Here is a 26444-nt window from a genome sequence, read left to right as displayed (position 1 = left end):
ATACGAATCTAATACATCGTTTCAACCTTTTGTTTATCGAAACTATCTACTAACCCCCTCGAGTATTAAAAAACCCCCTGATACAACAGAAAATATCAAATTGCCCCCCCATTCCGTCATAGAATCGTTAAGTTACTGTGAAATGACAAGAATACCTTTAATATTATTTTAAAATGAAAATGTGAATTTTGAGGATGAGGATGTGAATTGTAATGATATTGACGATGTGAATGATGAATATTACAATGACAATGTTTTGTTGGAATTTTATGATGAAACTTTTATGATAGATGAGGAGGTTGATGAAGTAAGAAATAATGAAGATGCAACTGATGTGAATGAGGCTACAAATGATGAAGAACCTGAGATTGAATTTGATAAAGATGCTGACAGTTATCAAGCTTTTAAATATGCACCAAGTGAGGAGTTGATAAGTTTGGGATACTCAAGTGGTGAAGAATGTGAAGATGATGCCACAAGTGGCCCATCTTATCCAAATTTCAATGTTCATACAGACTTGGGGAAAAAAAAAACTTGAAATAGGCATGAAGTTTGGTTCTCCAGCAAAATTTAGAGAAACGGTAAGGGATACAGCTATAATAGGCAAGTTTGACCTATCATTTGTGAAGAATGATGGAGATAGAGTCACAGTGGTATGCAAGGCTAAATGTAGGTGGAGGATTCATGCCTCTGAAATTGGTGAAGATAAATCATTCCAAATAAAGACATTCAATGATACTCACAATTGTACTGGTGTAAGGCACAACAGTCAGCTGACATATAGTTATTTAGCAAAACATTATACTGAAAAGATTATGGCTGATCTAAATTGCTCATTGAAAGGTTTTGTGCAGATAGTTGAAAGTGAATTTAATGTTGATGCGACAAAACAAAAGGTGGCTAGAGCAAAGAAGTTGGCTTTACTAATGATTGTAGGTGATTATTCAAAGCAATTTGGAAGAACTAGGGACTATTGTGCCTTAATCCTGGAAACAAATCGTAGGATTGTTGCTAATGTAAAAACAATACCCTATAGTGATGATGGTACTTCATTCTATAGATTGTTTTATTCTCTAGAGGCTATGTGGAAAGGATTCTTAGAGGGTTGTAGACCATTAATTGGTCTAGATGGATGTTTCTTGAAAGGACCCTATGGGGGACACTTATTGTGTGCTGTTGGTAGGGATGGCTTTTATCCAATTGCAATTGGTTGTGTTAAGGCAGAATGCAAGGACTATTGGGAATGGCTCTTGGATGAATTGATGGCTTTAGTTAGCAATTATCAGAAGTACACATTTATCTCAAATCGACAGAAGGTATACATGTTTATCTTTCAATGTATATGCTCATTTATTATCTTACTTTAATGTTTTACATAAATATAATATTTTGTTCTCTTATTTTCAGGGTCTACTTGAGGTATTTGAGCATAAATATCCTGGAGCAGATATTAGGTTCTGTATTAAACACATGCATGACAATTTCAGGCAGAAATACAAAGGCAGAATACTAAGGAACATATTCTGGAATACATCCACAGCATACACAAGATTTGATTTTGTGCTACATATGTAAGAGATGAAGGCAGTTAACAAGGATGCACATGACTGGTTAATGAAGATTCCCTTAAAGGTTTGTGTAATACCCCTAATTTTAAAAGGATAGTCCTGGTATTTTAATTAATTATTTAATTACATTTTTATTGGTTTAATTGTTTATTTGCTTGTTTTATTTGAATTAATTGAATTAATTATTTTTCTTTGATTTATTTGACTTAAATTGAATTAATTATTTTTATGTGACTTATTTGAATTAAATTGAATAAATTGAATATTTTTTTTTTTTTTTTTGAAGTATTGCAATTGATTAGGTTTTGTTTTATTTTTTCTTCATGTTGTAGCCGACTTAGTTCTCCGTCTCATATTACAGTTAGGCTTCAGTTTAAGGGTGGCCTATAAATATAAGTATTAAGTTTTGCTTAGGGTTTAGAATCCTTTTCACGACTGTGGAGGCAGAGAAGAACAGAGAAGGGTTTACAATAGTTGGATTTCGCCGGAGAATTTAGAAAGACAACGGTCTTAGACCTAAAGGCAAGTTCTATTCGTAACTCTTTCCATTTGGCTCGTGTTCTTTACACGACTAATACAACCCCAGGACTAAATAAAGATTAAGCTTAAACTGGATTGCACGTCTGAGATACTTAAAACTGGACGTGTTTACAAGTTGGTTATTGTTTGTTTTAAATTCTTTCTTGTGTAACTCCTGTTTTACTTCATGTTTTAATTGATGTCAATTAATGAAGAAAGTATTTAATCAGTGCTGGAACACCTTGGGAAAACATTAAACTTAATCTGGTTCGCATGGGTGATCACTTGAAACAGTACGTTCATGAATGGGTAATTGTTCCGGTTTAAATTCTTCTTGCATAAATTGTATTTTAATTGATGTTGGTTGATGAATTAAGAGTTTAATTAATTCTGGAATACACTGGACCTAGTATTAAACACCTAGGAGCTTTAGGAATGGAGGACAGATGATCAGAAAGTCAGAAAATAGCCGACGTCGGAGAAGACGGAGGCTGGGAAGAGTGGAGGCGGCTCCACCCTTCAATGGAGGTGGCTCCATTGAAGTGGAGCCGGCTCCACACTTTATTGGAGCCGGCTCCAAGAGGGTGGAGCCGGCTCCACATGTTTTTGAAGCCTGCTCCCTTGATTTCTTTAATTTTTTTTATTTTTTATTTTTCTGCTATTTCCAACGAGGTTTGGCTACTGTGTATGGATTTGTGGGGTTTCAGACTTCAGTTAGGGACTGTTATGGTAAGTTTTGGATGGTTTAGAAGTGCAGGTTAAAACACAGAAGGTGTACCTAGTTCTACATTGTTAGAAATTTGAATAATAGAAATTTCTTAATAACTTACATATACTGAATTTGATTATGGTTATTTAAACTGCCGGGACTTGTTTTAGCAATTTTTTGTCAATGATTATACGTCTCTAACCATTTATCAATGATGTAAAATAAGCATGTCAAATTATATATTTTTGTTATGCTTAGTGAGGATTAATTGATGTGCAATTTTTATTACTTATCACATCAATTATTGGGTAGGTATAATACAAGCATGATAGATTATCTATTTTTATTATAGTTATCATGAAATTGATTAATGTATCTCATTACTTAGAGTTATCAATTACCAGAGTAAGCATGTTAATTTAAATATGATTGTTTATGGTGGATCAGTTGATATGTGCATTTATTATTCGTGTTCTCAACTGCTGGATGTTGGATTACATGCACCGGTACAGGAAGGTGGTATGTCTAGGTTTGGATTTGCTTGAAACGCTAAGTCCTACCTATATCGGAATTAGGGAACGGATTATAAAAAAATAATATCCTACTTATATGTAAGCCTGTGCTGCCGAACAAGCTTAATGGCTAACTGGATTTACTATGGATAAATAGGACGGTCTTTAAGTATATATATTTATGTTACCGCGATCTGAGCTTGAGTCTCAGAGTCGTCGGTTAGGAAGCGTATATGCAGTAGGATGCGTAGCTGGATATGATAGGTTGAAATATACCCTGTTAGGCTTAGGTACTCATGCCCACTCAGGTGCGTTTTGCATGTTACCTTCTATTCAGGTTGAGACCCCATGCATAGTCCAATGAGAGTCATGTAGTGTGGATATATATATAAACAGATTATATAGCTATTGTTGAGTTGGTTATAATGTATATGCGTATCGAGTTTTTACTTGGATTGTAGGATAGAACTTGTTCATGGGCCTGACCCACTTCTATTTTTCAGGTAATCGCCAGTTCCAGACTTAGACCTGATCGTGCTGAGCAGAAACTATTACTCACTCTTTCGACGACGTAGGACTTCTCTCCATGGTTTAAATTTTGGATGTTCTTTTAGTTATTTATATTTCAGTTTGGATTTTCATAATAGGGGTCCAATGGATGGATCCCCGAGTTGTTTAACTGTTGGAGGTTTTATGGAGGATTGGATTTTAAGTATTTAAATTTTAAAGGATTCTATTTTAATTTCTTCCAGCTGTTAGTTATTCATTTCATATTCAGTTTTGTAATCTGTGTTCATTTAAAATACTTTAATTGTTTGATATTCCATCGGGTTCGGGCTTGGGCCTGATCAACTCGTGTCTCGAATCTGAGGGGTATCACAGTTTGGGTAAGGTCAACATATACTACAAAGAGTAGGAATATTGTAATACTCCTAAAATTAAAAAGGATAAAATTGGAATTTAAATTTCATTCTATGTGCATTTTTGTCTATTGATTTTGTAATTGTTGTATTTTGGTTGTTTTATTTTAAATTGTATTTTAAATGCCTTAATTGGTTAATTATTTAATTGTCTTATTTTCTTTATTTGAATTATGGTTTGTTTAGTTATCTGAGTTATTGTATTGTTGGTTTTATTTTAAATTGTATTTTAAATGCCTTATTTGGTTAATTATTTAATTGTCTTTAATAAGTGCTTAAGTAGAAGTTGAATTAACAGTTTTCAGTTAGGGTTTCTTGGAGCCGTCATACAAGTATTTAACGTGTATGTGACTTAAGTTTATGGGCCGACTCTAGTTTAATTAGGGTTTTGCCTTAGCTCTAGTTTAATTAAGGTTTTCTAAAGGCCTATATATATACGTGTATGAGTTTCACTAAGGGTTTTGGAAGAACCTTATTCACGGCACAGTAAAAATAGAACGTAACAGAGAGAGAGTTGAGAGAACAGATGCAATGGTAAGAGCTACCAAGGACAAGAACAAAGAGGGTCAAAGAAGGGTTGTGGTGGATTAGATCACACCCATAGGAGGCTTGAAGGAAGTTAGTAGTTGCCGGAAACTTAGAGACGACGCAGGGATTTCATAACTGAAATCACAGGCAAGTTCTTCTCTTTCTCCTTCTCTTTGGCTCGTGTTCTGTGCACTTAGATAATCTCTAGGGTTTAATCAATCAATAACTGGAAGTTATATGTTTAATATATGTTATATGAATGATCTGTTTGTCGTAAATTCAAATCTGTTTACAGTTCATGTATTAATCGCTCCCAGTTTTGTTCTTAAAAGCATATTAAGTTCTGTTGTAATGTTTGTTACTGTACTTGCTTCCATCTTCTATAAACGAACCTTGGGGATATTAATGGGGTGATAGAAGACCTTAGGTTCAGTATTATTGAGGAACAAAGGGGTTGGAATGGAGCTGTGGTTGCAAAATAGTTTCAGTGTTGTCCCTAAAGCTTGTCTAGTTCGGTAGCAAATTTGATCTATGTAATTGATTTAAATGGTTAAAATCAAACCTTTGGGATGCTAGTGGATATTAATAAGACCCTTAAGATTAGTTTTTGAAACCAACTGAAGGGCAGAAACATGCTGGAGAAGAAGCAGAAAGTCAGAACGGAGCAGAACGGGGACAAAGGCTCTTAAAGGAGGTGAGAGCTGGCTCCATGGATGTGGGAGCCGGCTCCCATACTCATTGAGCCGGCTTTACATTCTTAAAGCCGGCTCCAGGCTCAAAAAAGAGCCTGCTCTTGGAATTTAGAGCAGGCTCTTTCAAGTAGTAGTTTTCTGATTTTTTTTTTCTACGAACTGTTTGGATACTATTGGAGCATGGGAACGTTTCTGTTGACTCTGGGGTTTTACAGAGGGATTAGAGGGTTGGCTTTGAGAGTTATTAAGTCCTTAAATTAAGTAAGGTTGACCTCTAAGTGAATGAAATTAACAGTGCGCTAATTTAACAATTGTGCATACGGTTAACGGCTGGAAGGAGATTTGTTGTCTAGTTTTAATTTGACAACTTAGGGTGCTATATAATTATTCTAAATGAAGATTAAAAGCACAGTGAAGTCTTTTAAATTAATAAATTGGACTTGGGGCATAGGGCATGTCTCTGTGCTAAAAGATAAGACAGAATACAAGTATACAACTTAGTACGCTATTACCTGGATGGAAGGAATTAAATTGCTTAAATTAATGTAGTGATTTATTGGACTATAATATGATTATAGAATTTATTTTAATGCTTGATAGAGTCATTGATATATTAGATTTGATCTATGTATGCTCTGGATGGTAGTTGCCGAATTATTAATTATTTCCTGCAACTTTATGGTTTAACTCTTGGATTTAAATTGTTAAAATACTAAATACTCTTTTACAATTATTTAGGAGGGTTTTGGATTGTAAATTGCTAAACTGTTAATTATATGTTGTAATTTACATGGTTTGGATGTTAATTGTGGACTCTTATATATTATTCTACAATTAATTGGATTATTGGTTTGAACTGTACATATTGTAGTATCACATATACTATTCTGCAGTTATTTGGATATTTGGTTTTGGACTGTAAATTACTTGCTGATTATTTATATGTTGTAATTTACATGGATATGGAGGATTGTATGCACCGGTATAGGACGGTGACATACTAGGTATAGTTTAGCTCAAAACGTTAATTCATACCTTATGGATTTTAATTGGTGAACAGTTTTATCTGTTTAATCAATTATATAGATTTTGTGGATTGTATGCACCGGTATGGGACGGTGGCATACTAGGGACAGACTGATTCAAAATAACTTAGTCCTACCTATTTTGGATTAAGTGTTCGAATTATAAAAACATAATTCTCCTTATATTTAAGTCTGTGCAGCTGAATAAGCTGAACAACTTATTGGATTTTCTATGGATGGATATGAATGGATTTTAAATATATGTTTATGGTACCACGAGAGGAGCTTGAGTCTCAGACTCGTTGGTTAGGGTGCGTATATGCAGTGGATGCGTAGCTGGCTATAGTAGATTGAGGTGTACCCTGTTAGGTCTAGGTACTCATGCTTACCTTTGGGTGCGTTTTCGCATGTTGCCTTCTATTCAGGTTGAGACCCCTACTATAGTCCAGTGAATGTCCCTTAGTGTGGATATATCTATATGTATGGATTAGATAGCTATTGTTGAGATATTTAGGGTGTATTTGCGTATCGAGTCACTGTTTTGATTGTAGTTATAGTATAATTTGCATGTGGGCCTGACCCACTCTTATTTTTACAGGTGTTCGTTAGTTCTAAACTCAGAGCTGGATCGTGCTGAGCAGTTACAGTTATTCACTCCACCGATGACCAGGGTTTTATTTCATATTTTAGACTTGGGATTCATTTCCAATCTTTTGAGTTCAGTGAGATATTTTAGGGGTCCATTAGATGGATTCCCGAGTTGTAATAGGAATGGAGAAGTAGGATGTATCAGAATCATTCTTTGTTAATTAAATTTTATTCTGAGATTTTTGGATTATTATTCTAGTTTCTTTTCAGCAATTTATTTATTTATTTATTTTTTCTTTTCTTATTTGTATTCTGTGTTCGATTATTGCTAATTGATTTGATATCCTCGGGTTATCGGGCGTGGGCCTGGCCAACCCGCATCCGGAAATTCGGGGGTATCACAAATATCCTATGTGTCAATAACATGTGCGAGTCATTCAACAGCTACATTGGGAAGGCAAGGGAAAAACCTTTAATTTACATGTTTGAGAAGATTAGAAAACAACTGATGCTAAGGTATCAAAACAATATAGAGATGATGGATAAGGTTAAGGGACTGCTGTGTCCAAAAATTAAAGAGAAATTGGATAAAATTTCTGAAGATGTCAGAAGACTGCGTGTGAGTTATGCAGGGAATGACAAGTATGAGGTGGAAAACATGACATGAAATGAAGTTGGGGTTAGTGATTATGTGAATCTTGCTACAAGAACTTGTTCTTGTAAGTATTGGGATATAACTGGCATACCTTGCAAACATGCAGTGGCAGCAATTTTGGATAGGAGGTTTGATCCAGAGCTGTTTGTTCACCCTTCTTACTATAGAGAGACATACTTGAAGTCTTATGGATATGTCATAACTCCAGTGTCTTTAAAGAATCTGAAAAGAGAAGTTGGTACTGCTCCAATACTGCCACCACCTCATAGGACTAGACCTGGAAGACCTAAAAAGATCAGGAAAATAGGTTTAGATGAGAGTAAGTCAAAAGGTTCAGTGGTGAAGAGGTTAAAAATGAGATGCATTAAATGTCTTGTCTTGGGTTATAATGTAAGGACTTATAAAGCACTTGAGCAAGCTATAAGACAACCAAAAGGTAAGGGTGGAAGACCAAGAATAGTAAGAGGCACAGGTGGTGTAGGTGGTGGTAGAGATGAAACTGTTGCTGGTATGAGTGCGAGGAATTCTACTACAGAAGGTAGGAGATCTGCTAACAGAGGTGGTGGGAAAACTAACAGAAGTGGTGTGAGAGTTAACAGAGTTGCTACTAGGGGTGGTGGTTGTGACAACCCCACATTTTCCACGCATAAGTTGATCAGGCTTATATACGAAAAACGAGGGATATCAAAAACAATTGGCAACATACAAGCATGGAATACAAAATGATAATAATAAAAGAATTTAGACAGGAAAGGAACACTAAATAATACAACATCCATCCATCATTTACTTACTACAGTACTCCATTACAACTTGGAAATCCTATGTCAAGGATCCCTAAATATAAACCTGAGAGTTCAACGTTAAAAGTAAATAAAAACTGAAACTGAAGTAATACATAAAACTTCTACCCTGAACTGGATCGTAAGAGTAGATGAGTTCCGATGGTGGTCCCACACTGCTAACCTCAACCTTAGAATGGGTACTGACCGTATCTTGAAATAACAACAACGGTGGGTCAACCCCACGAGCAAGTCCTGTCTACTATGACCCAAATCAGAGAATCAAATAAATTAATCATTTATATCCGGATGAGTACTATATTTGTATACATCCTAATGGAACTATCCAATGTATAACATGACCTCAACCAGAATAGACAGTGATCATTTAGACTCACACTAGGTGGTTAAGTGTCTCCTTTCCCTACCCGGGAAATCAGCTATTATACATGGTGCACGGTACTGACAACACAAACTGTAAAGACTACACAGTAATAACGCATCTCAATGTACTAATGAGTTACTGAGTATAACAATTAGGCAATACATGCCAATAATAATACTAAATATACTGAGTATGTTAATTAGGCAACACATGCCAATAATATGAATAAATATACTAAGTATATCAATTAGGCAACACATGCCAATAATATTAAACCACATACCCCGACAGCCACACATCTGTCTATAGCAACGAATGCATAAGGTATAAATGAGTCTAAACTTATTAGCCAGCTCACATGGTTCTATATGGCAACACATCCATATAATATAAATGCGACATAATAAACAGTCCATTTATTCCCTGAAATGCACACAGCATAATAATCATGGTTTATATACGATTAACAGTATAAATATCCCATAATATAAAATGGGTAATTTATATGACTAAAACCATGGCATTATTTAATTTAAAAGCAATGATTAATACCATTTAATAAAATAATAACACCATCTATATTTAACAATGTCGTTAAATAAATCACATTCATATCCGTACTGTAAACGAGCCAATAAATGCTTAGAAAAGATTAATTGGCCATAAGAATAATTAACGGGTAATAAAATAATAATTTCGTGGCCCGTCAAACCCGTAAATACCAACACAGGCCCTAAAAACAAGGTTTAAGGTTCTGAAATTCACAAAAATGGCCCTAGGGGTAGTCTGGTAATTTTTAGTATCTGAAAGGGCCCTTCACGCGCCCCCACGCGCCACCCTAAGCTTCCCCACGCGCAGCCAACTCATTCCCACACACGCACGCGCCTACACGCGCCATTACGCGCGTCTAGAACCTGCCACGCGCGCGCACGCGCTCCCACGCGCCCTCTAATGCTTCTTGCTGACGCGGCGGCTCCTGATTCGGTGGTTGCATGGACTTTGTTGTGGGCGCACTACACTGGATAATTCTATCTTAGTTCTTCTAATCCAAGGGTCCTGGTTCGCGCGCACACCATCCTATGGTGTGTTGGACTACACCGAATCAATCTGCTGATTAGTTACTCATCTAACGGCCGGATATCCATGCGCACAGTAACTATAGTGCGCCGTATCACACCGGATTACTCCGGTCATCTCCCCCATTGCCGGCGACCGAAAAACTCGCCGGAAGGTCGCCGGAAAATACAGAAAAATTTCAAAAATTGCCCAAAAATTCTAGAAAAATTTCTAAAGCCTTAAATAACAATTCTTAAGATTCAATTAATTACCTAGGCCAATAATAAATTATTTAACCCTTAAATATTTAATATCACATTATTTTAATAAATTAAATATTTAATTTATCATTGTCCTAGCATGGTTTCTAACCTAAAAAAAAAATAGCCGAATAAATGTAATGAATAATTTATGGACTCAAAGGGGAAAAGTTAATAATAACTTGCCTTATGGATTTAAAATAAATCCGCCGGTCTGCGCGTAGTTGGGTAAATTCCCTACACCGGTCCAAGTTCCTTTCTTTTTCTCTCTTCCTTTCACTCTTCAACAATTGCTCACTGTTATTTTGCTCTTCTACTTACGTGAGTTTTCTTTCAAATTGTAACTAACTAACTAATATATACTAATTTATATAATATATATAATACAAATATCTAACCTAAACATTAACTTTCAACATTCCCACCTATATGGCTTTAAGGCAATGCAATTTTAGTCAAGTTATTTGATCTACCATTCTACCATAGTAAATGAAATTCTATCCTAATATTAACTTTACATCATGACATTGTTTATTATTATTATTATTATACAATACAAATTAAATACTTTAATTAACTAATATTAATTAATCTAAAACATAACCAATAAAATTTCTAAACTAATCATTATAATATATAGAACATAAAATCAATATTACATGCACAAATAAATAAAATTAATTAAATAATTTAATATATATAATTAAAAGGTGAATAAATCTACACATTAAAGAATTAATCTAACACAAAATTAATTTAAATAAACTCTTTAAAATTACGGGGTATTACATTCTCCCCCCCTAATAAAGGAATTTCGTCCCCGAAATTCACTACATACCTGTATGAAAGAGCTCTGGATACTTGGCACGAATAATATCTTCCCGTTCCCAAGTAGACTCTGTCTCACTATGATGACTCCACTGTACACGTACTAATGGAATAGTCTTCGTGCGCAGTATCTGATTCCTACGATCGATGATACAGTAAGGTTGCTCTAAATAGGTTGCATCGGGTTGTAACTCAATCTCACCCACATCAATGTGTTGATATCGATCTTCTTCCCGTAGAAATTTTCGCAGCATAAATACATGAAAAACATTATGTACCCTATAAAGATTATCTGGTAGAGCCAGACGATAAGCTACTGCCCCAATCCGATCTGTAATCATAAAAGGACCCACAAAACGAGGCGATAACTTACCCTTGGACCCAAACCGCATTACTCCCTTCATGGGAGAAACCTTAAGCAAAACCTGATCACCAACCTTAAACTCCAAAACACGAGTTCGACGGTCAGCATAACTTTTCTGTCTGCTTTGTGCGGTACGCATTCGATCCCTAATGATAGCGATCTTTTCTGACGTGTCCTTAATAAATTCAGGACCCAGAAAGTTGTTCTCACTAACTCCAAGCCAACAGACAGGAGATCTACACGGTCTACCGTATAAAGCCTCAAATGGTGCCATGCCAATAGTTTTCTGATAACTATTGTTATAAGCAAACTCTGACAGCAGCAAATATTCCTCCCAATTGCCCTTAAAATCAAGAACACATGCCCGCAACATGTCTTCTAAAATCTGATTAACTCGCTCAGTCTGTCCATCTGTTTGAGGATGATAAGCAGTGCTAAGATAAAGTTCTGTACCCAAAGCCTGCTGAAAGCTCCTCCAAAATCCTGATACAAACTTCCGATCTCTATCTGATACGATGGACAATGGTACGCCATGAAGTTTCACCATTTCTGCAATATAAAGCTTAGCATACTGTTCTGACGTAAAGTTTGAACGAACAGGCAGAAAATGAGCGGACTTGGTCAATCTATCAACAATGACCCAAATAGAGTTGTGATTATGATATGAAGTAGGTAATCCCTCTATAAAGTCCATAGAAATACTCTCCCATTTCCACTCTGGTATAGGAAGTGGCTGTAACGATCCTGGCGGTCTCTGATGATCAATCTTAATCATCTGACAGGTGCTACATTTAGAGACAAAGATAGCTATATCTCTTTTCATGCCGGCCCACCAAAACTGGCGTTTCATGTCCTGATACATCTTGTCTCCCCCTGGATGTACAGAGAACTAAGAAGTGTGTGTCTCTCTCATCACAACATTTCTCAAATTGTCAGCTGAAGGCACAATTAAACGTCCCTTGTACCTCAATCCTCCATCAGTCCCTATAGAATAAAAAGGAACATCTCCGGAGGCTAACTTCGAAACCCAATCAATACACTGTTGATCTGAGAGTTGCATTTGAATGACCTGATGAATGATAGAAAGAGTTACTACCACACATGCCATAAAAGTGTCTGCTAACTTATCAACAGTCTTTAAAGCATCCCACTCTGTTGCAAACAAAGCTGAAAGGCTGACATAGGGTCGGCGGCTGAGTGCGTCTGCTACAACATTCGCTTTTCCTGGATGATACTGAATAGAGAAGTGATAGTCTTTCACGAACTCCAACCATCTGCGCTGTCTCATATTCAGTTCTCTCTGTGTGAACAAATACTGTAGACTTTTATGATCGCTAAACAATCGAAAAGTCTCCCCCAAAAGATAATGCCTCCAAATACGCAAGGCAAAAACCACTGCTGCGAGCTCTAGATCGTGAGTCGGGTAATTAAGCTCATGAGGCTTAAGCTTCCTAGACCCATAAGAAACTGGTCGCTCTTCTTGCATCAACACACAACCCAAACCTTTCAGAGAAGCGTCGGTAAATACTAAATACTCGATTCCACTATAAGGTGTGGCTAAGACAGGTGCAGAAGTTAACTTACTCTTCAATTCAGCAAAAGCAGTCTGACAAGAATCATCCCATACAAATGGTACATTCTTCTTAGTCAGATGAGTAAGTGGATCCGCAATTTTGGAAAATCCCTGGATGAACCTGCGATAATACCTCGCCAATCCCAGAAAACTGCGAATCTCTGTCGGTGAGGTAGGCTGTCCCCACTCCATAACTGCCGCAACCTTGGCTGGATCTACTGCTAATCCTTCTTCTGACACTACATGGCCCAGAAATTTGACCTCTTTCTGCCAAAATTCACACTTCTCAAACTTCGCAAACAACTGATGTTCTTGAAGTGTCTGCAACACTATGCGTAAATGTCTGGCATGGTCCTTCTCCGACTTAGAAACCAGAATATCATCAATGAAAACAATGACAAACTGATCTAAGTACTCTCTGAATACTCTATTCATCAAGTCCATAAAGACAGCTGGGGCATTAGTTAAGCCGAAAGGCATAACACGAAACTCATAAGATCCGTACCTTGTGAGAAATGCTGTCTTTGGAACATCTTGTTCTCTGACTCGTAGCTGATGATAACCAGACCTCAAATCGATCTTTGAGAAGTAAGTAGCTCCCTTCAATTGATCAAACAGGTTATCAATTCTGGGCAACGGGTACTTGTTGCGAATAGTGACCTTGTTGAGTTCTCTGTAATCAATACAAAGACGAAGAGATCCATCATTCTTTTTGACAAACAGTACTGGTGCGCCCCATGGTGAAGTACTCCTGCGAATAAATCCCTGGCTGAGCAGCTGCTGAATTTGATCTTTCAACTTTCGCATCTCCACTGATGCCATTCTGTACGGCGCCTTAGCAATAGGTGTAGTGCCTGGAGCTAAATCAATGACGAAGTCTATCTCTCGACTTGGTGGCAAGCCTGGAATTTCCTGGAATACATCCTGGAATTCCTGTACTACCGGAATACTGTCAAGAGATACCGCAGTCGCTTCCTGTGAGTGCTCCTCAAGAACGAATAAATAAATGTTAGGCCCTCCATTAGGTTGTGGTACAACAAGAAGATACATCTCCTGTCCTGGTATAGCAAATACAATAGACTTTTCGTAACAGTTAACCTGAGCATGGTACTGAGATAACTAGTCCATCCCAAGTATAACATCATACGAATGCATATCTAACACTAACAAATTTGCAAGAAATCGAAGCCGGCCCATATCTATAAGGATATCACCGCTACACTCTCGTAAAATTGCGCCAACTCCCAATGGTGTATAAATATTAAGAGGTTGGTCACATAACTGAGTCGTCATACCAGATAAGATAACAAAAGATCTAGACACAAAAGAATGTGATGCACCAGTGTCAAACAGTATACGAGCAGTTCTACCATGTATAGAAAACATACCCTCAATAGCCTGAGGAGCCTGCGCATTATGTGGCATGAAGTTATAAACTCTGCCATGATGCAACTGATGTGGAGGTTGTCCCGGAGGAAATGGTGGTGCTGGAAGTGCCGGAAAATTCTGAACTTGCCCACGTGGCATCGGTGGGGCCGGTAGAGGTAATGGCTGATTAGGTCTCGGCTGCCCATACTGTCCCTGCTTAGCTTTGGGACACATCTTGGCCGGATGCCCAATTTCTCTACAGTGATAACAACGTCCCGTAAAAGGACCTGCCTGCCTTCTCTGTTGATTTCCCGACCACTTTCCTGTCCGGTCTGAGGTACCCCACCTTGTCTACCCTGATTAGGGACTCCATCCCTCTGCACATCTGGGTTTCCTTTGTTTTTCTTCCAAGGTTGATGTCCTTGAAATCTGCCCCGATCATTGGACTTGGTACCACTGCTGCTTCCTTTCTCCACTGTCTGGTATTCTCGGTTAGCCCGCTTATCTCCCTTGGACTTCCGGTAATCACTCCTCATCTGGCAGTGCTGTAAAGCGGCATTAACTACCTGGATATAAGTAGTATATGCAGGACTACCTATGATCACCACTTTAATCGACCATATCAACCCCTTCACAAAGCGGTCTTCCGTATTGACCTCCTCTAGTGCAAATAATGACAAATTAATGAACTTCTGTTCATACTCAGCCGCAGTCATATCCTCCTATTGCAGATCCAGAAATTCAGTCTTCATTGCTGATCTTACTGACATAGGAAAATACTTGTCATCAAAGCGAGTCTGAAATTCAGCATAAGTCAATCTGGTTCTCTCTTCGACAGTAGTAATAGACTCCCAGCACTGCAATGCATTGCCTATCAGCATAAACGTAGCTAGCATCTATTTCTGTACTTCGGTACAGATTACCATCTGAAGATGACGCTCGCTATCCTGTTTCCACTGATATGCTAACAGGACATCTGTGGACCCTGCAAATATTGGTGGATTTCCCCGGATGAACGAGTGACGAATTTTGTCCCATGACATTGGCTGTGCCACTGGTTCAGGAACAGGTACTATCGGAGGAGGTTGCTGGTTTCGTAGAGCAGATGCTACTCCTGCTGCTATAGCTCGTGTAATAATATCAGCAACTTGAGGGGAAAATTCCTGATTCTCATTTTGAGTTGGGGAAATACTGCGATGACGGTTCGCATTCCTTGTCCCACGCCGAGACATCCTTCTTTTGGATTCAGAAAAATCTAACGTCAGTACATTATAATGGACCGACTAAAAGAATACAAAGAACCCTAATACTTAGGCGCTAATTATCAGAATACACAACGCGGAAGTATAGTAATCATAGATCCCTAAGACACTCAAACCTGGAATGCTCTGATACCAACTGTGACACCCCCACATTTTCCACGCATAAGTTGATCAGGCTTATACACGAAAAACGAGGGATATCAAAAACAATTGGCAACATACAAGCATGGAATACAAAATGATAATAATAAAAGAATTTAGACAAGAAAGGAACACTAAATAATACAACATCCATCCATCCTTTACTTACTACAGTACTCCATTACAACTTGGAAATCCTATGTCAAGGATCCCTAAATATAAACCTGAGAGTTCAACGTCAAAAGTAAATAAAAACTGAAACTGAAGTAATACATAAAACTTCTACCCTGAACTGAATCGTAAGAGTAGATGAGTTCCGATGGTGGTCCTACACTGCTAACCTCAACCTTGGAACGGGTACTGACCGTATCCTGAAATAACAAGAACGGTGGGTCAACCCCACGAGCAAGTCCTGTCTACTATGACCCAAATCAGAGAATCAAATAAATTAATCATTTATATCTGGATGAGTACTATATCTGTATACATCCTAATGGAACTATCCAATGTATAACATGACCTCAACCAGAATAGACGGTGATCACTTAGACTCACACTAGATGGTTAAGTGTCTCATTTCCCTACCCGGGAAATCAGCTATTATACATGGTGCACAGTACTGACAACACAGACTGTAAAGGCTACACAGTAATAACGCATCTCAATGTACTAATGAGTTACTGAGCATAACAATTAGGCAATACATGCCAATAATAATACTAAATATACTGAGTATGTTAATTAGGCAACACATGCCAATAATATGAATAAATATACTAAGTATATCAATTAGGCAACACATGCCAATAATATTAAACCACATACCCCGACAGCCACACATCTGTCTATAGCAACGAATGCATAAGGTATAAATGAGTCTAAACTTATTAGCCAGCTCACATGGTTCCATATGACAACACATCCATATAATATAAATGCGACATAATAAACAGTCCATTTATTCCCTGAAATGCACACAGCATAATAATCATGGTTTATATACGATTAACAGTATAAATATCCCATAATATAAAATGGGTAATTTATATGACTAAAACCATGGCATTATTTAATTTAAAAGCAATGATTAATACCATTTAATAAAATAATAACACCATCTATATTTAACAATGTCGTTAAATAAATCACATTCATATCCGTACTGTAAACGAGCCAATAAATGCTTAGAAAAGATTAATTGGCCATAAGAATAATTAACGGGTAATAAAATAATAATTTCGTGACCCGTCAAACCCGTAAATACCAACACAGGCCCTAAAAACAAGGTTTAAGGTTCTGAAATTCACAAAAATGGCCCTAGGGGTAGTCTGGTAATTTCCAGTAGTTGAAAGGGCCCTTCACGCGCCCCCACGCGCCGCCCTAAGCTTCCCCACGCGCAGCCAACTCATTCCCACACGCGCACGCGCCATCACGCGCGTCTAGAACCTGCCACGCGCGCGCACGCTCTCCCACGCGCCCTCTAATGCTTCTTGCTGACGCGGTGGCTCCTGATTCGGTGGTTGCATGGACTTTGTTGTGGGCGCGCTACATTGGATAATTCTATCTTAGTTCTTCTAATCCAAGGGTCCTGGTTCGCGCGCGCACCATCTTATGGTGTATTGGACTCCACCGAATCAATCTGCTGATTAGTTACTCATCTAACGGCCGGATATCCATGCGCACAGTAACTATAGTGCGTCGTATCACACCGGATTACTCCTGTCATCTCCCCCATTGCCGGCGACCGGAAAACTCGCCGGAAGGTCGCCGGAAAATACAGAAAAATTCTAAAAATTGCCCAAAAATTCTAGAAAAATTTCTAAAGCCTTAAATAACAATTCTTAAGATTCAATTAATTACCTAGACCAATAATAAATTATTTAACCCTTAAATATTTAATATCACATTATTTTAATAAATTAAATATTTAATTTATCATTGTCCTAGCATGGTTTCTAACCTAAAAAAAAAAATAGCCGAATAAATGTAATGAATAATTTATGGAGTCAAAGGGGAAAAGTAGATAATAACTTGCCTTATGGATTTAAAATAAATCCGCCGGTCTGTGCGTAGTCGGGTAAATTCCCTACACCGGTCCAAGCTCCTTTCTTTCTCTCTCTTCCTTTCACTCTTCAACAATTGCTCACTGTTATTTTGCTCTTCTACTTACGTGAGTTTTCTTTCAAATTGTAACTAACTAACTAATATATACTAATTTATATAATATATATAATACAAATATCTAACCTAAACATTAACTTTCAACATTCCCACCTATATGGCTTTAAGGCAATGCAATTTTAGTCAAGTTATTTGATCTACCATTCTACCATAGTAAATAAAATTCTATCCTAATATTAACTTTACATCATGACATTGTTTATTATTATTATTATTATTATTATTATACAATACAAATTAAATACTTTAATTAACTAATATTAATTAATCTAAAATATAACCAATAAAATTTCTAAACTAATCATTATAATATATAGAACATAAAATCAATATTACATGCACAAATAAATAAAATTAATTAAATAATTTAACATATATAATTAAAAGGTGAATAAATCTACACATTAAAGAATTAATCTAACACAAAATTAATTTAAATAAACTCTTTTAAATTACGGGGTATTACAGTGGTGGTGTTCACATAGGTGGTGGTGTTCACATAGGTGCTGATGTTCACATAGGTGGTGGTGTTCGCATAGGTGATAGTGGCAGAATGTTCACATAGGTGATGGTGGCAGACCTGCTAGAGGTGGTAGCAGTGGTGGCACAACTACTAGAGCTGGTAGCAGCGGTGGCATAGCTGCTAAAGGTGTTGGCAGTGGTGGCTTAGCTGGTAGAGGTGGTGGTAGTGGTGGCATAGCTGGTAGAGGTGGTAGCAGTGCTGGTAGAGGTGGTGGCAGTGGTGGCAGAGCTGGTAACAGACCTGTTGTATTTCATTCAGAGGTAAAAATTATATTTTTTTTATTTCATATTTATTATACATTATAAACACATGTAGGTTGACATTTATTGCTTTATTTAATAGCCATTAACATCCACCCAACATTATGGTCTTAGTCTTGGTATTGCTTTATTGCTTTATTATTATTCAACCTCTTATTATTTTATTTTACGTTACATTAATAAAACTAAACTAACACATATTTTCCATCCATTGAATAGGCATCAACATCCACCAAATATGAAGTGGTTCATATGGACTTTCCATCCACACTTAACACACAAGAATGATGGCATGTTGATGAAAGTGGCAGTAGCTTTTTTGTGCAGCTTTTTTGGAGGACAAATTGAAGAAATAGTTAACTGCATATTAGTATTTTCTTATGTTTTTAATGTAATGCTAAACAATGACAGTGGTGGGTTTATTTTGGACAGTGGTGGGTATTTTGTACTAGTAGTGTAATGTGGATGGTTTATTTTGGACAGTGAATGTGTTGATTTATTTGACAATGGTGGGTTTATTTTGGATAGTAAATGTGTTGGTTTGTTTGGCAATGCATGGTAATGTAATGACAGTGGATGTTTTTAATGTATAGCTATTTTGGACAGTGAATGTGTTGGCTTATTTGACAATGCATGGCAATGTAATGACAGTGGCTGTTTTTAATGTATGACTATTTTGGACAGTGAATATGTTGGCTTATTTAACAATGCATGGCAATGTAATGACAGTGAATGTTTTTAATGTATGGCTATTTTGGACAGTGAAGCTATTGGTTTGAATATATGTATGCAACTTTACCTTGAATGCATTTTTGGCAAATTGTAATTTGTCACTTTGATTTTGTTCATGCAATTCGAAACATAAGACTTAACACTTACAATTCTACAATTTAACTTCAATATACACTTTCACTCATGCACTTGACAATTCAGAAAGTACATTGCATACACACTTCATGCGACTTCAAAATATATTTTGCATATACAGTCTCATATTAAAATCAACTGACTACTTTCTTCCTAAAGCTATTATACATACAATAACACAAAACATAACAAATGCTACAACTAATTGCTTCAGAATTTTTTGGATTTCTTCCATACTTTTTCCCATTGCTGCCAAACGGGAACTAACTGTATCATATCGGAACTTCAATTCTGCAATTTCACTAAACTTGCTTTCGTCTGCTTCAGTATATGGTGGCATTGTACAAATTTGATCACATTATGCCCATAAAGAGCATTTTTTTGTACCACAAGAATAGTATATCCCCCCTTTGTTGTTATACTCATCTGAACCTGTAACTCTCACTTGGATAGCCACAACCACATATTATGTTGTTATACTTGAGATCTTGCCAATTAACAGATTGTGTGGTCGAAGAAGACATTTGGGTTCCCTGATCGCGGTTTAGGGCTTCTAATAGGGCACACAGTGGCTACGATTTTGGGCTTCAAATAATCAATTGGGGACTTCAATACATCGATTAGGACTTCAAATCATCAATTAGAGAATTTAATAGATCAATTAGGGCTTATGCTACTGCTTCTTTGGAGAATCCTCAAACCACTTCAATCATAGACAAGAACAAGAGAAGACAAGAGCGAAGAGAGAATAAGGCACTTAACGAAGAGATAAGAGAGAAGATGGCAGTTAACGAAGAGAGAAGCGATAGCAACGAACGAGAGAAGAGATTTTCTATGGCGGCAATCCTTACTAACTAATGCAACGACAGAGAAGGAAGGAGATAACAAACCTTAAACATTGCATAACCGAGGGGGTGGGGTTAAATAGGGTTTTTTCGTCATTTCTATACAACAAGGGTACTTTTGTCATTATATTGGGGTATCTGGTGCACGTGGCACTCACGTGATAAGAAGACGTTAGTTTTTAGACAGTCAACTAACGGGGAATGGATCATATGATAGTTTCTATACTTGAGGGGGTTAGTAGATTGTTTTTTAAAATAAGAGGGGGGGTTTTTAGAATTTAGCTCTTATACAAATCTCATTTTATACAATTTTTAAAGAATTAAATACAAAGATTGATGCCTCCATGGCCAAAATTACATAGCTTCAATAAAAAATGAAATCCTAACTACATCAATATCCATGAATGCATATCATTCACCGGCTCATCTCTGAATTTCTGAAAAATGTCAATAATAATGGGGTGAGCTTAATAGCTCAATAGAAAAATCCTAAAGTACATTCCTAAAAATCCCATAAGCCACAACCAAAGAAAAGGAGATCAAAGAAAGGGGATCATGGGAATATAAGCCATTTTATCATACATAAATTTTACAAATTCACAAACCATTCCATCATACATGAAATGCAATTGCCCATTCTTCTTTTCCAACCCAACCTCATTAAAACCTTCATAACCATCACCTTAACTTACAACACAAACCATCATCTCACTTCTTAACATTTTCTTCCACATCAAACCTTTATCCTCTCAACTTACCCCATGCCAAGAATATGCATATCATACTACCATTCATCAGTATACAAATCATAATTTACATCATAATCATCATATCAAAACATCAAAACATAAAAAATCAATCATATAAATCATACTTTCACATTTTCTCATAGGAAAATAGCATGTTAGACACAGATATAAGTAATCATCATGTTCTCAACACAAAGCAATTAAATCAACATTATCTCATGCTTAACATCACAACCAAAATTTACAAACTAAGCATGCTTCACAACATTAAAATTTTCATACAAGAAAGCACATAGAAACTCACTAAAACTATAAGACTTGTAATTTAAACTTTCCCTACCTCAATGGAATAAGCCAAACAAGGTCTAAGGCCTCCCAAAATTCGAAATACCAAATGCAAGCAAGAGTGGTCTCAAATGAAAGCCTATAATATGATGAACAACTTTCTCTTTTTTGATCTTAGCCAAATCTCACTCTAAACCCCCAAAAAAATGGGTTGAAGTATATAATATAAATAAGCATGCATATAGATTTAGAGAGAGAGGGAGAAGATTAGAGAGAGAAAGAAGAATCTGAAAAAAATGAGGAGGAAAGGGGTGGGCTTGGCTTGTCTTCAAATTGGTTTCAAGGCCAAAAATGTGCCATGTGTCAAAATTTGGTAGGTTACTAATGTGTGCAAGTTATCATCATGCCCTTGTCCTTCCTCTACAATGCCAACCTTGTCCTATAAATATCTTTCTAATATATAGCTACACATATATGTATATACATGTGAAATGACTACAATGCCTCTCACTTAAAATGAGAAAATCGGGAGGAGTTCCCGAGTTCGGAAATCGCCCCGACTTCTGAAAAATTCTAAAAATGATACTGGTCACTTCTAATTGACTTAAAATGATTAAAAAATATACTTCTAAAACCCTCAGCTAAAAAAAAAGAAAGACCAAAAAGCCCCTCGAGGCACGCAAAACGAGGCAATGATTAAAATAATCCAAAAAAATGGAAAAACCCAGAAAATAAAAAATGGAAAAATCGATAACATTATAGCCAAACCCAAACCCTTTTAAGTCGTGTCGTGTTGTCGTGTCGTGTCGTAATTTGCCACCCCTAATCTAGATGCATGAAATAAAAACCTTGTGGGTGCTAACTGCTATCTATAATTTGTGCATTTTTGTTTTTTTGTAATACAAACAATTTATATAAAGACGTTTTTAACATATTGCATATCGATATTTAACAAAGGAAAATAGAGTTAATTTTGTTATTTCCTCACCGCTGAGTTGGTAGGCCGATTTTTTATTTTTTATTTTATTTTTACACTTTAACAGTTAGGTAGTCTGAGCGTGTGATTTTAACCAAACTTAGATGAGGTTACCATAATACGAAGAAGTTTGTTTGTTTGTTTGGTTTTTTTTTTTTTTTTTTTTTCTTCTTCAAGAAACCCCTACGTGAGTTGATTAAAAAATAGGATTAATTTCAATCAAAGTTTAATGGTGTAGTACAAAAAACTCAAGGATGTTAAGGTCATTTAGTATTAAAAAAATCTGTTTTGTCAAGCACCTTACAAAGAAGTTATGTGTATATACGGATAATTTACATCAATCTTTTATCGAGGGTTTATTATTTTAATATATTTTAAATTTTAAATTGTGTATTTAACAACTCTAATATTTTTTTTTGCCTATAATAAAAATTTATAAAATAATAATTTTTTCTCCTCCTTATATAAAATGAAATATAATTTATTTTTATAATATAAAAGAATTATTGATATTTTATATTGAATAAATTGCACTAATACTCCTAAAGTTTTGATTAATGCCACTCAAATGTCGGTCAATCATTGTTTTTTATAATGGGTTTCAAATGTCTTATTTAGTCTTTATTATTTAATTCAATTATATTCACAAAATATCAGTCAATTAATTGATTAAAATACTAATCCAACATTTAAAATTTTAATCCATACGACGTACATATTCGTATTTAAAATTTTACGTTTCTATATTTTTTAGTCATATTTTTCCTAAAAAAATCAAATTATACATATTTCGGAATCCATTTTTTTGGGTACCATATTTTACTAACTATGCTATCAACCCACTTACTTGTTTTTCTAACATAATTAATGTTCTGCCTATATCATTTTCAATTTGGAACCAACCAACTGATACACGTGATTTTTTTTAGCTGATTCATCTCTGCCTCGCGCTACCAACCCATTTACTACCCCTTGAACAGAGATCAAAACCCAATCCAAACTCCAAAAGATGCAGGTCTTGCAAAGATCCTAGCAAAATATTTTACCATAAAAAAGAAAGAGAATGGAATAGATTGAGATTTTATAGTACAATGAGTGGAAGTTTGAATATATAAAATCTCGAATCCTACCAACCATAATGTTGAGAATAAGAGAGGCTGAGAATGAGAGCTCTTCTTTATTCACCATTGGCTTAGCTAGCTGGAGCTATTTGTATGGTAAAAAGGAGGACAGTTGAAACAAGACAGTGGAGTATTTAGTTTGGTCATTATAACACCGTGGTTGATGATATTGAATTTGAACACAGTTGGACAACAACTATTGCATTTACTATGATCGTCATGACAATCTTTAACTCCACTATGATACCAACAGTAATATAAATATTTACTGTATTCTGTTTTCCAAATATACAAGTTCAAAATTGATGCACGTTATGTTTCCTTCATAATGTGTGGTCCACCCACTTTACATAATGATGTCAGCACTTCCACTGTACAATTGAATTACCCTGCTTTCTCTGCACTTCATAAATTAAGTCATTACAACACCTGTAAATGTTGTATGGATTAAACGTAATATTGCTGTACAGTACCGCGGATAATTTGGTTACTTTAAAGAAGTTGATGTTTTGGTACGGTCATATGGTGATTTAAAAGAGCAGTTAGATTCATTTAGGTGTATTTTGTAGATTAATTTTAATTATTGCATGAGACAAAATAAATTGGGAGTGGAAAAAATTGACAATTCTCATAATGTACGAGTATCTTACAATCACAATTCATTTAGATATGCTAGTAATGAAATACTAGATAATTGAAAAAAAAAAGAAAAGGTAGAAGAAGAAGAAGAAGAAGAGGACTAACACGACCACACATTTTAGTATACCCATGTGAAGAAATAAGTTAAATTTTTGAATGTCACCGAGATTTGTTTTGAAAACACAACATGAGTTTATTTAAAAAATTTAAAAGATAAAATTTAAAAGTTGCAGAATACTTCCTTCTATTATTATTATTTTTTAAAAACACATTCTCTGCAGCTAGGCGTTGGAATTTTAGTATGCAAACTATATGACACATTGATGAATTGTTTTGACGAAAAGAACCTTTTGCATGCAACCAACCCTCAACTTCTCATTTGTAAAATTAATAGGAAAGCGTAAAATGGGCATGCATAAAATGGGCATGCATAATTTGTACTTGTATATTTTGAAAAAAAATTAGTAAATGAAAAGTATATAATTTGTATTTGTATATTTGATCCATTTACATTTTTATAATTTGTGTTGGTGAATATGACTTACTGTTTTACCTCTCCTTGTATATTCCCCTCATTTTTTATGATTTATTTGTCATTTTAGGGATTCAATAAAATCGTATTTACCCTATTTTTGGACCCATCTTGTTTATTTGCTTATTTATCATATTTTGATTGATCATTTTAGGGTTTTGGTAAATCTCTTTAATGGTTGTTGTGTTTTGGGGTTTACATCTAATATTCGAAGGTGTTTATATTTTGAATGTTTTGTTTATTGTTTATAAATCGCTCTTTTAGGGGTTTTTTGTTCTACCAATTGTCACCATACTTGTATAATGTGTTTTATTATTATTATTATTATTATTATTTTCATTTTTTATCAATGTTTTTACGGAGATAATATTGGTTTTTTTTTATATTTATTTTGGACTTTCTGTTTGTCATGATTGTAAATATATAAGTTTTGTTTTTTGTTCCAAGTTGGGTTACTTAATTTTTTTAGGATTTTTTATTACAATTGAAATGTAATATATAAGGTTAAACTTATGTTCTGACATGCTATATAAGGTTTTGCTAATGCAATTTTTTTATTTATTTTTATTTTTTAATAATGCTCATGGGAAAAATTCAATATAAAAGAGTACTTTGAAAAAGAAATAATAATATAGTGAGAGCCCTAAACGCTACTAAAAGAAATACTAGTAATAATTAACTTTGAAAAATGGTTCACATAATCCATTGTGATCCATTAGAATACTTTTGTTCTTTTGGAATGATGTAATTTCATACAATTTGGTCTTCTCATAATAACATGCTTATTTTTGTCCAAAAATATAGTTACCATATATTAATTTGATGCATCACTCAACAAGGGCTGGCATGTATTAAGTTTGTGATTGGTTGACCAATATATTACATATATTTCTATCTAGGTGCATGAAATAAAAACCTCGTGAGTGCTTAACTGCTATTTATAATTTGCAGCTTGTTTTAGTAATACAAACAATTTATTTAAGCCAAATCCATCGACGTAAATAGAGTTAATTTTGTTATTTCCTTGCCGCTGAGAGCATTGTTGGTAAGCCCATTTTTTATTTTTATTTTTACATTAATAACGGCTACTTTAACAGTTTGTTATTTTAGCCAAACTTTTTAGTAGAGGTTACGATACTACGAAGAAGTTTGTTGGTTTTTTTCTTTTTCCTTTTCCTTTATTTATTTATTTTTTTTCTTTACTTCTTCAAGAAACCCCTATGTGAGTGGATTAAAAAATGGGATTAATTTCAATCAAAGTTTAATGGTGCAGTAACCAAAACTCAAGGATGTTAAGATAATTTAGTACTAAAAAAATCTGTTTTGTTAAGGACCTTACAAAGAAGTTACGTTTATATATGGATAAATTACATAAATTTTTCATTGAGCATTTATTATTTAACATATTTTAAAATTTAATTTGTGTACTTAACAATAGCTCTAATATTTTTTTGCCAATAACTAAAATTTATAAAATAATAATTTTATCTCCTCTTTATATAAAATGAAATATAATTTATTTTTATAATATAAGATAATTATTAATATTTTATATTGTATAAATTGTTCTTCTACTTCCTATTAATATCACTCAAATGCCGATCAATCATTCTTTTTTATAATGGATTTCAATTATCTTATTTATCTCTTATTATTTAATTCAACTATATTCACAAAATATCATATTAATTGATTAAAATACCCCACATGACCCAACATTTATAGACCTTC

General features: G+C 35.1%; 1 protein-coding gene across 1 annotated transcript; it reads left to right on the top strand.

Moving 5' to 3' along the window:
* The first annotated feature begins 545 nt into the window (after positions 1-545).
* Positions 546-20161, top strand: LOC132277932 (uncharacterized). The gene is made up of 6 exons (XM_059779772.1): positions 546-1316; positions 1408-1571; positions 7506-7680; positions 7786-8301; positions 18463-18699; positions 20069-20161. Exons 1-6 carry the CDS (start codon positions 546-548, stop codon positions 20159-20161), a joined length of 1956 nt encoding a protein of 651 aa, XP_059635755.1.
* Positions 20162-26444: the final 6283 nt, after the last annotated feature.

The sequence above is a fragment of the Cornus florida genome, unplaced genomic scaffold, assembly GCF_030987335.1.
Source record: "Cornus florida cultivar Cherokee Brave unplaced genomic scaffold, ASM3098733v1 CherokeeBrave_3.0.0_Hap2_Chr10, whole genome shotgun sequence".
NCBI lineage: Eukaryota > Viridiplantae > Streptophyta > Magnoliopsida > Cornales > Cornaceae > Cornus > Cornus florida.
The sequence above is the reverse complement of the archived record's forward strand: the minus strand, read 5'-3'. Positions and strand labels throughout refer to the sequence as shown.